This window comes from Silurus aristotelis, assembly GCF_946808225.1.
Source record: "Silurus aristotelis genome assembly, chromosome: 24".
Taxonomy (NCBI): Eukaryota; Metazoa; Chordata; class Actinopteri; order Siluriformes; family Siluridae; genus Silurus; species Silurus aristotelis.
This window is the reverse complement of record NC_139597.1, coordinates 15169938-15185237: the sequence shown is the minus strand read 5'-3', so window position 1 is coordinate 15185237 and position 15300 is coordinate 15169938. Positions and strand designations below refer to the sequence as shown.

The following is a 15300-nucleotide window of genomic DNA, read 5'->3' as shown; positions in this document are numbered from 1 at the left end:
TCTCCAAAGAAATCACTTTATAGGATACTGGTATTGATGGTAGGAACCTGTGGTAAATATCTGATATGAATCTAACTGTCAAATTCTGTAAAATGCTAGTTTAATTTTGCCTACAATCAGTGTATATGGACGTCCACAAATCAACACCTGCTTTTCAGGTCAGATTAACAAAGCACACATGATTGCTGTTCATAAACTGGCTTTTAAGCATACCAAACACAATCATCTGGTAACTTATCTGTATTAATAAGAGCATTGTAAAGGGTATTTTTCAAATGAGAGACTTTGGATTTTATTAAAAGCTTTATCACAATTTAAGTTAAATGAGATGATGTGCTCCTAGAAGTTATAGGTATTTCCATTTGTCTGTTGGTTATGCTGAATTATCTGAATAGGCATCAGTGTATATATATATATATATATATATATATATATATATATATATATATATATATATATATATATATATATATATATATATATATATATATATATATATATATGTGTGTGTGTGTGTGTGTGTGTGTGTGTGTGTGTGTGTGTGTGTGTCAGCATAGTGAACTACTCGAGACTGGTGTCCCAGACATGGCCCAGACTCCTACCTCACACTAGGTGTTACATTTTTGGATTTCTGTTTAAGGATAAGAAAATTACAGGATAATTTCCTACCTAACTTCAAGGCCATTTCTAGCCTTTTTGGCAAAGATTAATATTGCCCCCAATGGCTCTGCCCTCCCACCACAATGCTCCACCCCCACACCATACAAATCATTCACAACCTTCCATAAAAAAAGTTCAAACACATTTAATAATCACTGCAAAATTGCCTGAATCCAAGTATGTGAACATATACTTTATATAAAACTTCTGAAAAAAAAAAACAGGTAATCATTAAAATGGGCAATGGCAAGAGCAGTGGCAGGGCAGGGGACGCTTACTTCCAGCTGCTTGCGCCCTAGGTGACTGTTTAGTTTGGCTGAAAGGTGCTGTATAACTTTTTTTGTGAAAATGTTTGAGTGAAATATCTTCATACACATTCATATTAAAATGATTCTCAACTATTCAACATGAAAGTTCACAAACACAGTCAGTGGTTTACCTGATCAGTAGACTGGAACATATACTTTTATTATGACACTTATTTTATTTATTTGAATACGCAATAGGCAAGTTGAAACTTTATTTATTTACCTTGATAGACAGAGCCACAAGAGCAAATCAGTGAGAGACTGAGTGAGCTTGGGTGAAGAAGAAGTGTCTGTTATTATTCACATGTCGCTTCGCTCATCTCTCATTTCAGTTGGGAGAAACAGACTGCTGTTTTGTCAGATATTTTGACAGATAACTCAAATGAGCCTACTACGCAGTTTTTGTGGAGCTCGTACACAAAATTTTGTAACAGTTAGCAGGTCAGATAATATAATATAATATAGTCTGTGATAAATGTCGCTGGATATTACAGCAACCTAATATCATGTAGGGATGATAATATAATTATATCACGCACGCCCAAAGCCAGGAAAGAATGACTTGCATCATGTTCCTGACAATCAATCTGTCTGCTCTAAAGCAACACCCACACTGCTGTCACGAAATACGTGTAAAATAAAGCACAGATTTCAGGTTAACTGCAGAATCATTTTGAAGTACATGTCTGCTATAAAAGACTTGGAGGTGTAAATCACCTTTCATGGTGCAAAAAGTAATCAATTGACACTAGCAAGAAGACTATTGATCTTTTAGGAGAAATGCCCCGAACTTTACATTCATCAAAGCACGATTGCAAAACACAGAGTACATTTTTTCCTCCTTGTTTTAAAGATAAACGTTTGCATAGAACCATGCACATGAATGATAGGGAGGGCAGTAGAGTGCTGCAGATGCAAGGAGTAGAGTAGGGTTTTTGCAGGTTTCACAAAGTCAAATTTAAGATTTTTTTACCTTTTTAAGACCATTAATATTGAAATGTAATACCTATTTCACAACATCAAAAACACACAAACATGTTGTAAGCAACTGGCCTTAATCAAGCCCTATATAACATTTTTTCATGCCAAGAATCAATAAACTTGCATTTCCCCATAGCTGAAAAATAAAATAGATGGTACAAAAGATAGATTCAAGCCAATAACGGATAGCTGATTGGCTGTTGCATGTTGGTCTCATTTCAATACAGCAAACTATATTTGGACTAGCAAAAATAAAGAACGTCTCTAGTTTATGTATGTAACCCCAGTTCCCTGTGAGAACGAGATGCTGCGTTGAAACACTTTGGGAACGCTCTGAAATAATATGTGTAATCAGTAAAAAAAATGGATGCTGGCCATCACTGGTGGGGGTGGACCAAGTACTCCAGAGGACCAAGCCTTTAAGGCAGCCACACTCTGGGTGGAGTGAGCTCTGACCCCAAATGGAGCAGGGAGACCAGAGAACTCATATCAGGAATGCCTCTCTTCAGACGGCCGTAGCCGACGAGCAGTTGGTCAGACTTTCTTCAGGGACCCGTCCTATGGACTTAGGTGTCCAGTGTGCGTACAGGGCACAGCCCATTCAACTTCTTCTTGTCTGGGGCCTGAGAAGAGGAGGATAAAATGCCTGTAAATGTACAGCTCGTGGGACGACAGAGGGCACCTTGGGGATGTTAACCGTCCTGGGGTACAAAAAGTTACTGGCCATACCTGGAGAAATCTCCAGAAAGGAGAGGGCCACCGAAAGGGACTGCAGATGTCCTAATCTCTTAAGAGAGCAAATGGGCAACAAGAACACAGTCTTGATAGAAAGATGCCTCCAAGATGGGGGGCTCAAAGAGAGGCCTCAGCCTCCAGGTGCCGCAAAGAAAACGCATCACAAGAGGGACTTTGCCCAGAGACTGCCACCTTGGAGCCACCGGAAGAAAACAAACTCCGTCCTGGCAAACTCTCTCCAAAACTCCCAGAAGCGGCATGATGGGGGGCCGGTGTATAGACGCAGCCTCGGCCATGCCTGGGCCAAGGTATCCAGCACTGGTGGGGCTAGATGAGTAAAGGAGAACCGGAGGGGACAGTGCAACGTCTCTTGAAATGCGAAAAGATTCCCCTCTGCTTTCCTGAATGTCTCCCAAATCTGCTCCACCACGAGAGGGTGGAGCCACCATTCCCTGAGTCTCAACCCCTGCCTCGACAGGGTGTCTGCTGCTTCGTTCACCTGACCCAGGCTGTAAGCTGATCTTATTTAGAGGAGCTTCCTTTGGGCCCACAGAAGGATCTTGTGCGCCAGCCTGTACAGGGGGTACGAGAGCAGACCTCCTTGATAGTTGATGTAAGAAACCACTGAGGTGTTGTCTGTACAGATCAGCACAAGGTGATCATTTAGCTCTGGAAGAAAATGCTTAAACGCTAGAAGCACGGCCAGCATCTCTAGGCAATTGATGTGCCAAAGTAGATGGGGCCCTTACCATAGACCTTGGGCGGATTGACCACTCATGACTGCTCCCCACCCCATAAGGGCCGCATCCGTCATTAGCGTTACGCGACGACCAGGAACTCCCAACATGGGGCCCTGAGACAGGAACCCGGGATCTCGCCAAACATCCAAGTCATGTAGGCATTGCCGTGTGACCTTCATTGCCTTCATGTGAGCAAGAACGACATCTTGATGCCAGACCGCTAACTGCTCTGATCAAGCTAAAATCAAACAATGGCTGATATAGTTGAAAATGCGGATGCCCTGAAGTCTTAAAGGAACTTCCTGTGAGAAGGAAGGGTGGAGACATTAAAATATGTATCCTTTAGGTCTACATTGACAAACCAATCCTCAGATCTTATTTGAGGCACGACCTGCTTGAGGGTCAGCATCCTGAAACTAAGTCTCACGAGAGAGTGGTTCAGCTTATGTAGACCCAAAATAGGACGCAACCCACCGTCCTTTTTGGTAACTATAAAGAACCTGTAGAACCTGGACTCTCGTTCTGATGGAGGGACCACCTCAATGGCCTCCTTCCTCAGGAGAGTGTTTACTTCTCGTTCCATGACCAGAGCCTGCTCGGTTTCCATCAGAGTGGGCAGAACCCCATAGAAACGGTACGGACGAGACTCGAATGAATTAAGTAGCCTCGCTCTACAGTGGGCAGAACCCACTGAGACAGTGCAACGTGCCCCTTCACAGCCTGATCCCCAGAATGTCCTATGTCAGGACTTTTTTTGCTGTAGCCCTCTTATTGAAGATAACAATTCTCAGATCTGTCACATCACGGGGCTTTGCCGCAGAGCGCTGTGCAGGATCCGTGACAGAGGGAGTATGAGATGCGATGCTCCGTTTCTGTACCTCCCCATGGGCGGTCTCTTGAATCGCTCTCTTTAGTGGCTCTGAGAGCCAGGTTCGCCATCCAGCGAAGCTTGTGAACTGGCCACCCGGGGCACCTCCCACATCCAGATAATGCAGCAGTTCAGCCTGATACGCCTGCAGGACTGCCATTGTGTGCAGGGATGCAGCGGCTTGAACTGCCAAGGCGTAAGCCTTACCCACAAGCACCAACATATTATGCAGGGTTAATGGAGGGGTCTTGAGGGAGAAGGCGATCCTGCGGCATCGCTCCATACCCGTGTACTTTTTGCCCCATGACGTGTGAATGCAGCGTTTAAAGGGGCTTCACCCATGACCATGACACCTCAGTGTGCAGGTCTGGAAAGAACAGAAAATCCGAAATGGAGGTTGCGACCTGGTGTCAGAAAGCACTCGTCCAGCTACTTCTAGGCCGCATTAGGGGAGCCTCCGGGTGTCGCAAAGAAAATGTGTTACAAATTATGTAGCTTGGCTACGGCACAGGTCACAATCCTGATGCTTACTGGCTTATTATTATTATTAAATAATAACTCCCTTGAGGAGTGCTCTCTGGGAAAATAGAAATGTGAGCAGAATGTGCGCAGCACAATGAGCGTGGCGCAATATGCGCAGATCATGCACAGTACGTGCAGAGAATCTGTGGCGAAAGTGCTCAGAATGTACGCAGTCAGCTCCCTTGGGAACTGAACTAGCTCCATCCCCAACTCCTTGAGCCTAGCTCACAAAGCACACCCATATTCTCCTCAAAAGAAGAGAGGCGGAGCTAGTGCTCTCATCGCCGGGGGAAAAAAACGCTGAAAGCAGGTGAGGAACAAGCCCGTCTCTAAACCCTCTGCGAGGTCCATATGCAAGTCCCAGGAACCGGCGGGCCACTCCGCCTTAGCGAGAGCGGGGCCAGAAATGTGAGGAGCATAAGCACTCCCTCGGAGAGTGCTGCTCGGGAGCAGCCCCCTTTCTCTGGAACCGACTTAGCGTGCTCCACTACCAGGAATTTTTTATTCCTTTTTTACTGACAAACAATAGACAGTCAATTCACCCCATACACACAGAGCACTTCGGTATCAAACAGAAGCTGGTGCTCACCTCACTCCATGTGCGTTTTATACTTCCTGGTCGTGATGTCACCCCGCTGGTGACCGCCAGCGTCCAATTTTTGACTGATTACACACATTATTTCAGAGCGTGAACACATTTAGGCGCATTCCCAAAACGTTTTGACACAGCTCGAGTTCCTGATAGGAAGTGCTGAGGGAGCATTTCAATGAGCATTAGAGGAAGCATTATATCGGAAAATTAAGACGTTTAAAATTATTTAATACCTAGAACAGTGACTTTTTGAGGCCTAAAATTTAGATTTGTACTTTTTTGGGCCGTTTAAGAACCCTGTAGTGGTGGTAAAGGTGAAGGTGGATGAGTTTAAATACCTGGGGTCAACTGTGCAAATTACGGAGAGTATGTTAGAGAAGTGAAGAAAAGAGTGCAGGCAGGGTGGAGTGGGTGGAAAAGCGTGATAGCAGGAGTGATTTGTGATAGAAGGGTATCTGCAAGAGTGAAAGAGACCGTTTATATAAGACGGCGGTGAGACCTGCTATGTTGTATGTTTTAGAGACAGTGGCACTGACAAAAAGAAAGTAGGCCAAGCTGGAAGTGGCAGAGTTGAAGATGTGATGTTCATTGCGAGTGACCAAGTAAGGCGTTTTGAAGACAATGTGAAAGTGGCTTGATTAAGATGGTTCGGTCATGTGCAGAGGAGGGACATGGGGTATATCGTTAGAAGAAGGCTGAGAAAGGAGCCATCAGGAAGGAGGAAAAGAGGAAGGCAGAGGAGAAGGATTGTGGATGTGGTGCGGGAAGACATGCAGGTGGGTGGGTGAAAAGAGTGATTTGGAGACAGATGATCGACTGTGGCAACAGATAAAAAAAATAGGAAGAAAAAAAAGACTCCTGCATGGAACCTGTAAGTGAATTAACCTGCACATATTTTGTACCAGTGTTATCAAGCTTGCACAATATCATTTAACACATAATATTTTGTAAATCTGGTCCCTGGTGCTTAAACAGCATCATTATTAAATTGACAAGTACTATTCTAAAGTTCGGTCTTATACATTCACAGCAGGATTGCAATAGTTTTTTGTCACTTTCAAATTTTTTGTCAAAACATGAAAAATTATGAAAATACATACACCATTTAGGCATAACATAATGACCACCTGCCTTGTGTTGGTCCTCCTTTTGCTGCCAAAACAGTCCTGACCCATCGACTATTAACAGCATTAACTTCTTCAGCAATTTGAGCTACAGGAGCTCGTCTGTTGGATCAGACCACACAGCCTTCGATCCCCATGTGCTTCAGTGAGTCTTGGCCATCACAATTTGGCCCATTTCAAACTCGCTCAAATCCTTACGCTTGCCCATTTTTCCTGCTTCTAACTAGGGATACGTACAAAAAAGTGACATTGGTACGTAATTGGGTCAGGACAAATGATGCTGTTATCATTACTTGCACTGTTTTATGTCCTTGTACTTCGGTGTTAATGGCAAATATAAGCTGCTGCTTGTCAATTTCTGTCCTTCTCTCTCTCTCTCTCTCTCTCTCTCTCTCTCTCTCCCACTCTCTCTCTCTTTTTTTAAAGGGCCATTTTATGTAAAAATGTGTTCATGTGACAGTTTGTTTGCTTAAAAGCATTTGTAATCTGCAGTACTAAAGTTTAGCAGTAATAAAATAACCAAATTTTCAACATCTTTTTACATTATGTCTTTTTGCACCAAATTATAGAGAATAGCATCGATAACAGTATCGATAAGTACCGGTATTGGTTATCAGTGTTGATAAAATGTAAACAATACCAATCCCAACTTCTAACACATCAACTTTGAGTACAAAATATTCACTTGCTGCCTAATATATCCCACCCACTAATAGGTGCCATGATAAAGAGATAATCACTTCACTTGTTATTTACTTCACCAGTCATAATGTTATAATGTCATAATGTTATGCCTGATTGGTGTATAGAATTATGCAGCAAGCAAATAAAAACAAAGTGTCTTTTAGTTCTGTCTTTTAGTTAGTTTTTTAGATAAAATCTATCCAAACTTTTTTTTATGCGCCCTGTTTTCTCAACAGTATTTTCTAGTGTTCAAGTACTTTATTAAATTTCACTCTAGGAAAAATTATATTCATTTCACTATTTCTGTTAGCCTTCAAAACCAATTTCAAGTCATTATATTTGAAGGATAAACACTCAGTTAGGGGTGACTAAACCCTTGACGTCTGTACCTATACAAACATCATAAAAGCTTATCTAAAAATAAGTTGCTGGACTAAAATAAATTGCCTTGAATTGTTCGAAAGCTGTGTTAATTTAACACTGGAAAAATCACTCTAGAAAGTGTATATGACTACACCATGCTTCCTTTTATTTCTAACACATACCGAATACCAAATTTCAGGTCACTAGTTTTTAATTAACACTTAAAATGTGTATGCAAGCTCGGCTGAACAAGTGAAATGGATTTGAATCGAACTACACATGTCTAGTTACCTTTTCTCTCCGTGCAGCATATATGAGCTGCGGAAGAAGCCCAATAGTTCATTTTCTATTTGAGCTTCAAATGTGATGTTGATCTTGTATGTTCTGAGTGGCTTCATTTCCCGGTGCAAAGTGATGACATAGACCTGGTTGGGAGCGTAGTGGAAGTGCCGGTGGACCCTCATCGTACCCGGCTTTTTACTATCCGAGTACACAGCCACCTTATCCACATCCAGCCTGTCTGCATGCAGCACGATGAACTTGGTAGCGTTCACGCATTCAAACTCGATGCTCACCTTGCCTGAGAAGGTGTAATTGTCCATGTACACCGAGAGCAGGAGGTCATAGTGGCGTGGGCGTAGTGTGGTCGGTAAGCGTGAATGGCGCCACGGCTGTGTCTCTTCTCCTTTATGCTCGGAATTTCCGTCTCGTGACTGATTGGACCCAGTGCCTGGTAGAACGACTCTCTCACTGGCCCCAATGCATTTCTCAAAGCGGACTCCCAGCATCACGGCAATGGCTGTCACAATAATGAGAGTGAGGATGGAGATGGCAAAGGCGAGCACAAGTCTCTTGTGAACAGTGATGTGCTGTTCGGTGGTCCGGGGTCGCACCACCACCCCGTCGGCCCATTGGTCGGACAGCGCCCTTCCATTCCTCATGCTCAGGTCCTCAATCCCCATTGACACTTTAAATCACTGCGAAGAATTAAAGAGCAACTGTTTGAATGCAACAACTTGTGGGAAATATAGGTGTAATTGGTATTTGGGATTTTATCAGAGTCAAATTGTGCAGTGAATAACATATATATACCCACCAACACCTACGTGTGCCTACAGTATGGAATAATACAGTATATACAGTATTAAACTGATGCTTCCATTTGCAATCTAAATGATAAGTACTAGTCAAACTATGACTTGACAGCTACAGTACCTACAATGACCCAAACTTTTTTAACATTAACTTTCAGGCAATGCGTATAGTAAATCATTTATTAAGTATACGCAATGTATAATTAAATTACAGAAAAAAAAATCACATATTTTAAGCTAAATTATGGTGATAAGGTAACTATAGAGTAACAACAGAAAAAAACAAACATTTCCATTAACAACTTTTTTTTTAAAGTTAATTATGAATTGATTAGGATTAGGTAACTATTAAAACAACAATTTCTTAAAATTGACATTGACATTAAGCAAACACCATTATCCAGAGCACCCAGGAGTGCCAGATTGGTGCAGGTGAGATTTAAACTCACGACCATCTGAGCCCAATGACTTACCCACTAAGATACCACCTCACCATAGAATTAATTTATATTAACTTTTTCTTAATTTAGATTAATTTCTAAAATTATAAAAGCACAGTGTGTTACATTAAAGATAACACACATTCTGGGTAGAATATCTGTTTTTTGGGTTTTTTTGTTTCATTATTGGTTATATTAACAACACAGAGGGTTGGGTTTAGAGATTCTGTTCTCTGAATGGTACATTAAACTTTAATGGTCCAGACAGAACATACTGTTTTCCAGTCTACTGCTCTCTTTAAAAATAAAGTTAGCATTACATGAGGGAAATTTGTATTCAGATTTTAGCGTATTCAATATAGTGCAGGTATTTAATACCAGTCTTTTGAAGTTGTACTGTACTCATAAATGCGAAGAAGTAAAAGATACACAAACATATGTTTGGAAATGTAAAATCGAATGAGGAAAAAGCATTCACACCCGACAAATTAACAGCATATTACTTTGTTGTGGGCAATTACAGCCTTGAGTATGTGGTATGGTGTACGGTGGTTTCTCATGCTAAAGGTTACAAGGGTCCATTACATTGCAATTTGATAATGCTCTGTAAATAAAGGCTAGGCAATGCCAGCATGTGCAGCTTTTTTTTTTACAAAAACAAGTCTAAAGTTATTGTGGCTGTTTGGGGTTGTTAAATGTTGTTAAATATTCTCTCCAAATGATTTAGCTTACTGCTTATATAGTCTAAGTTGAGTACACTGTTCCAAAAACTCTTTTAATTTGTCTAGATGCCTTTAGACACACACCTATGTGTCTTTCCATGTGACTGATGGCTTCTCTATTGCATCCTTTATCAGTAGTCTGAGAGAAGCTTCTGAAATCATCCATGCCGCACCTGTTTGTGAATGATTAGTCACGGTTCTAGGTACTTTATGCATATTATCTAAACAATGGACTTCACTGACAGAGATGTTGACGGTTTTTGCTATGGCTCTGGAGATTTTTACATTAAAATGATTTTTTAATTATATTCTCCCTGAGAACCTCAGGAAGCGCCTTCACCTTCTTCATGTCTGATACTTTCTGCATGACTCTCTTGTCAGTCAGCCTTTTATAATGAGGCCAGATTTAATATGCATGAGAACATTTTTACAGTATGTATATCTGGCACTTTATTTATTTTTGTTTTATTTATGCTTTTAATATTTGAGACACTCTGGACAGTTTTTCCACTGACAACCATCTTCTACCATGTTATAAATTGTTTTTGATTCATTTATTTTTGTCTCCTAATCGTTCAGGCAACCAACCTCAGCCATTTGGGTTGCACAAGCCTTAGTGTCGGTCCCAAGCCCCGATAAATGGGGAGGGTTGCGTTTGGAAGGGCATCCAGCGTAAAAACATGTGCCAAATCAAACATGCGGATGGTCTGCTGTGGCAACCCCTAATAAGGGAGAAGCCGAAAGAAAGTTTATTTATGTCTCGTAATCAAGCAAAAGTAGAGTATAGACACTAATCCCAGTCAGTTACATATACATAGATATATGTTAAATATACATGATGCTATTTTTGGTTTTAGCTTGGTAACTGTTGTGTTTCCCAAAAATAAACTTGCAGGCATTACGCAATAAGGATCAAATTTAAAATAAATGTATTTCCAAGGCTAACATTTACATTGATCCAGAGTGAGGTATCTCAGTTATACAGGTGAGCAAGAGTTAAGATTCCAGCAGTGGAAGTTTGGTGGTGCTGGGATTTAAGCCAATGAGCTATTGGTTAGATCAGAAGTCCAACATCTTATCCCCTAAACTACCACATCCCTAAAAATCCCTGCTATTTGCAAAGTGCTGTGAAGTTATTTACCTAAAACAGGCACATATTTCTGGCTTTAGCAGATGCCCTTATCCAGAGCAACTTACACGCATCTTATTTTTTTATACAACTAAGCACTTAAGGATTAAGGTCCCTACTGAAGGGCCACTTGGTGGTGCTGGGATTTAAACTCACAAACTTTGAACCTTTCAGGCTAAAAAAAGGCAGGTTTGCAGGTGAAAATGCCTTGTTATTGAGACAAGTCAGAGGAAAATGCATAGAATTGTTTAAGAAAAACGGCATAAGTAACTCAAATAGACACTCTTTACAACTGTGTCTTTACAAATGATCTCGTCTCACAGAAGGTTCAACTCGTGTCCACCCAGTACCTAAATCTGAGGATATAATAACATTTTTGAAAAGCCCTTACATTGTCTTTTTTACAGTCTTTAACTTTCACTGACCCTGTACCAACTGTAGACTGCAGGATTTTATGTATTGTGCTGCTGCCACATGATCAGCTAAATTCCTGAATGACCATGTTGTTCCTAATGTTTCCAATAAAGTGATATATCGAAAGACATTTCTATGTCAGGGGATTTCTTTTTGTAGCTCATAAAGCAAAGGTTTCTCAAAAATATCCAGCATACCCCGTGTGCTTCTCCATGTACCATCAGTAAGTTAAATAAGAATAAAGTGTTTAAAAGCAGATCACTGAATTTTCTCATAATTTTCAGTCCAAACAGCTTTACTGAGCCGGCATAGTTCCTACAAGTCTCTGAAACTAGACGGATAACCTGTTCCTCCGAATCCTATCCCCAGTAGCCGTTTTGGTGATAACTGAGCTCGTCGCCATCGGCATGAGATCCTGTGACTGTGAAAGCCATAGCATGTGATGCATGTAGTTATATTATCTGTCCCGTTGCATAAATGATGACATCCTTATCCTCCAGGAAAACACCACTCCCATCAGAAGAGAACTGTTTCAAGCTTAGAATGAAGGGATTATCGATGAATAAGTTGGAAATGATATGCAGCTCCCCTTTAAAGTTGCCCCAAAGCCCCTGACAGTATAACACAGCATCCTTATTCTCGTTTCGTTTGTCACCCGGTTGTAGGTCTATTTTTAGCAGGCGTGCGCATATCTCTTCCAGTCTGCCTGATGTGATTTGTGCCATGCACAGGACTAAAACGAGACACAGTGTGGGGAAAAAAGACGGATCACGGGTCTACAGTAAAACCTCCTTAAAGCATCCACGCTGTCTGACTGAGGATGATATCGGGAAATGATTCGCTTAGAGAAGTTTATTATTATTATTATTATTATTATTATTATTATTATTATTAAGCAATCACGCGCACGTATACTCATTCATGCATCCTTCAGTGTTAGTAAAAATAAAACAAAACATTGATGTTTGCATGCACTGCGGTCTGATTGAGATTCTTACCAGCGCCTTAACTTAACGCAGCATCTCTTTCCAGCTTCGCGGTGCTCCCTGGATCCTCGGCCCCGCCGCTCGCGCTTTAACGCTTACATCCGCCTTCAGCACGTGGACGGGGGAGGAAAGGGAAAGAAGGAGGGGGAGATAGTATATATATTTATATAAATGTATCTATATAAATATAGAATGCGTTCCGTGATCAGCGCGCGCCCCCGCTCACGACCGGATCCCGCACCAGCGCGCGCAGCTTCGCGTTTGGTTTGCTCGATGCTGCATCCCGCTACACATGCACCCGGCTGCCTTCAGCTCATCAGCTTCATCTCTCTCTCTCTCTCTCTCTCTCTCTCTCTCTCTCTCTCTCTCTCTCTCTCTCTCTCTCTCTCTCTCTCTTTCTCTTTCTCTCTCACACACACACACACGCACACGCACACACACTCACTCTCTCTGTTTCTCTTCAGTTTCTCTAGTTCCATACACTCATCTACGCGTCCCGTGTCTCTCTCATCCACTCTGTCTCTATCACTTTCTGTCCCCCTTTTCACTCCTCCCTCTTTCTCTCTTCCACTAATGCCTTTTTTATATCTCTCTCCTCTCCATTTATTTTATCTACTGATCACATAGCTGCATATACGCACACGTCCACGCAGTGTGTGTGTGATTGGGTGTAAAACAGCGCGATTGAATCTGATTGGTCAAAAAGGCGTAGATTAATTTTATATAACAGCACGGCTCGGACAGGATTGGATTCCCCTGTAAGATAAACCATGTAGATATTTGAATAAGCTCGTTCTGATGCGGTATGGTTTCTGCATTAACAACTCAAACACTTGTGAATTCTACAGATTTGAAGACGGATAATAACATGATTTAAACAAACAAAAAATAGAAAACAGTTTAAAAGTTAAGTTTTTTTTTTTTTTTTTTTTTTTTTTTTTTTTTTTTTAAGAGCAGACATTTGTATAACATCTATATAAGAAATGACTGGAGTCAGCAGTTTGTTACAGGGCTCTGTTAATTTACCAGGCTGTATAATGTCCTCAGAACAGAAGAGTTTAGGATTTCTTGGTGTCTTAAGAAAATGACAAGCTGAAAGTAAAATTAACTAAATAATGCTACATAACATTACATGAAAATACATTCAAGGTAAACATGATGTATATTTTTCACTATTGAGTTTTGGTGTGTTGTAAAATAAGAGACATAAACCTTGAACGCAACCCTATTGAACACCTTTCAAATAAACTGACCTTCATATGTGCCTGATTCTTTCATCCACTTTATGTCTAACAAATACACAGCAGACTCTAATGCTGGTAATTCTATCTAATATACGTATTCTCTGCAACAGAGGCAGCTCTAGGTCTTCCTTTACTGGGACGGTCCTCATTAGAGCCTGTTTTATCATAGCATTTGATGATTTTTGCAGCTGAAATAAATTTTCTTATCAGAATATGCCATGAGTTTGCTAAGCTGCTATAACAGCTAAATGTGGCCACTTTGGACAATCTAAAATATAAAACATATTCTGAGCCGTTAAGCACATTTTTGTTTACTACAAAACTTTAAGATGTTTTCAGTATAAATGTATAATGATGAAAATAATACAAATAAAGAAAAATGTGCCATGCTGTTCCATGATAGGCTTGTGTAATATGTGTGTAATACTTAATGTGGCCATGAGTTGAATATTTTGTTATATAAATGGGTTTGGCATTATTTTTCTTACCAGTGTAACTTTTTTTTTATTTTTTATTTTTTTTTAATAAAGAATAGATTACACTTTTTGTTTGTTATTTATAAGGAAATCTAATATTGTGAAACATCCCTGAAACAAGTTAGTCCTTGCTATCACTTACAGAGCTTTGCAAAAGTCAACTCTTTCAAAACTCATTATATTTGTCTGGCTGTACTTTTACTGCAAACCAATATGCTGGTAAAGTAGCTTTTCAAGCTGATTCATTATTTAGTTTTGTAAAAGAAAAAAAACTGCAAAACTGAAAAATGCTGTTTGCATAACTTCTAATACTAGATTGCAAACTTGGTTGCTGCCACTGCTATAGTGCATAGTGATATAGTGTTAGTATAGTGTTAATTAAGGTTAATTAAGGTATTACTTGCCTGGGATTCGTGGCACACACACAGTGTTTGTCTTAAACTTGTTTAAAAAAATATCTTATGCTTAGTCTCATATAAAAAAGAAAAATAAATAAAAAAAATAAATAAAAAAACTTCACTTATGTGCTTTCTTCCTGAGCAACGATTTCTTTGTAGTCACTCTCTAATACAGTCTTTAATTATGCAAAGCTTTGGAAATGATTGTGTGGTGCGCCTTTATCCCACTCTCTGCCACTGTACTCCGAATAACTTTCAGAGTGACTGTTGGCTTCACTGACCTTTGGCTTTTGTCAAAAGGTTCCAGCTTGTTTTTTTTTTTTTTTTATGTTGTTGAATTTTGAGGTGCCTGCTTGTTAAGGTACTAATATGCAGATCATGAAAGAGAAATTCATACCGCATCAATCGAGGCCCGGGTTACCAACGACCGCCACAGGTATCGTTAGCCAACAGGGTACCGGTGGAAATTGGGCTACTGTTGGCTGAAGGAGGAGAAGAAGGAGAGGAAGATGTCTACAGAGACGGCAGGGAAAGGAGAAGTGGAGGAGAGTGAAGGTTAGGGTGGGCACTTTAAATGTTGGTACTATGACTGGTAAAGGGAGAGAGGTAGCTGATATGATGGAGAGGAGAAAGGTAGATATGCTGTGTGTTTAGGAGACCAAGTGGAAAGGGAGTAAGGCCAGGAACATTGGAGGTGGGTTTAAACTGTTCTATTATGGTGTGGATGGAAAGAGAAATGGTGTAGGTGTGATTCTGTAGGAAGAGTATAGTAAGTGTGTAGTGGAGTTGAAGAGAATTTCTGATTGGGTGATGAACGTGA

At 40.6% G+C, this 15300-nt stretch overlaps 1 protein-coding gene across 2 annotated transcripts in view; it reads right to left on the bottom strand.

The window, feature by feature from the left end:
• The window catches only part of LOC310719051 (thyrotropin-releasing hormone-degrading ectoenzyme-like), a 212951-nt gene extending 199942 nt beyond the window's left edge, over positions 1-13009 (bottom strand). The window contains exons 1-3 of one of the 2 annotated variants that reach the window (XM_083528343.1): positions 12782-13009; positions 12375-12724; positions 7869-8554 (exon numbers count right to left, since the gene is read on the bottom strand). In XM_083528343.1, the coding sequence (XP_083384469.1) occupies positions 7869-8539 (671 nt within the window). In that variant the 5' untranslated portion in view covers positions 8540-8554; positions 12375-12724; positions 12782-13009. The remainder of the gene's footprint in view (positions 1-7868; positions 8555-12374; positions 12725-12781) is intronic. The other variant, XM_083528344.1, reaches the window with a different exon arrangement.
• Positions 13010-15300: the final 2291 nt, after the last annotated feature.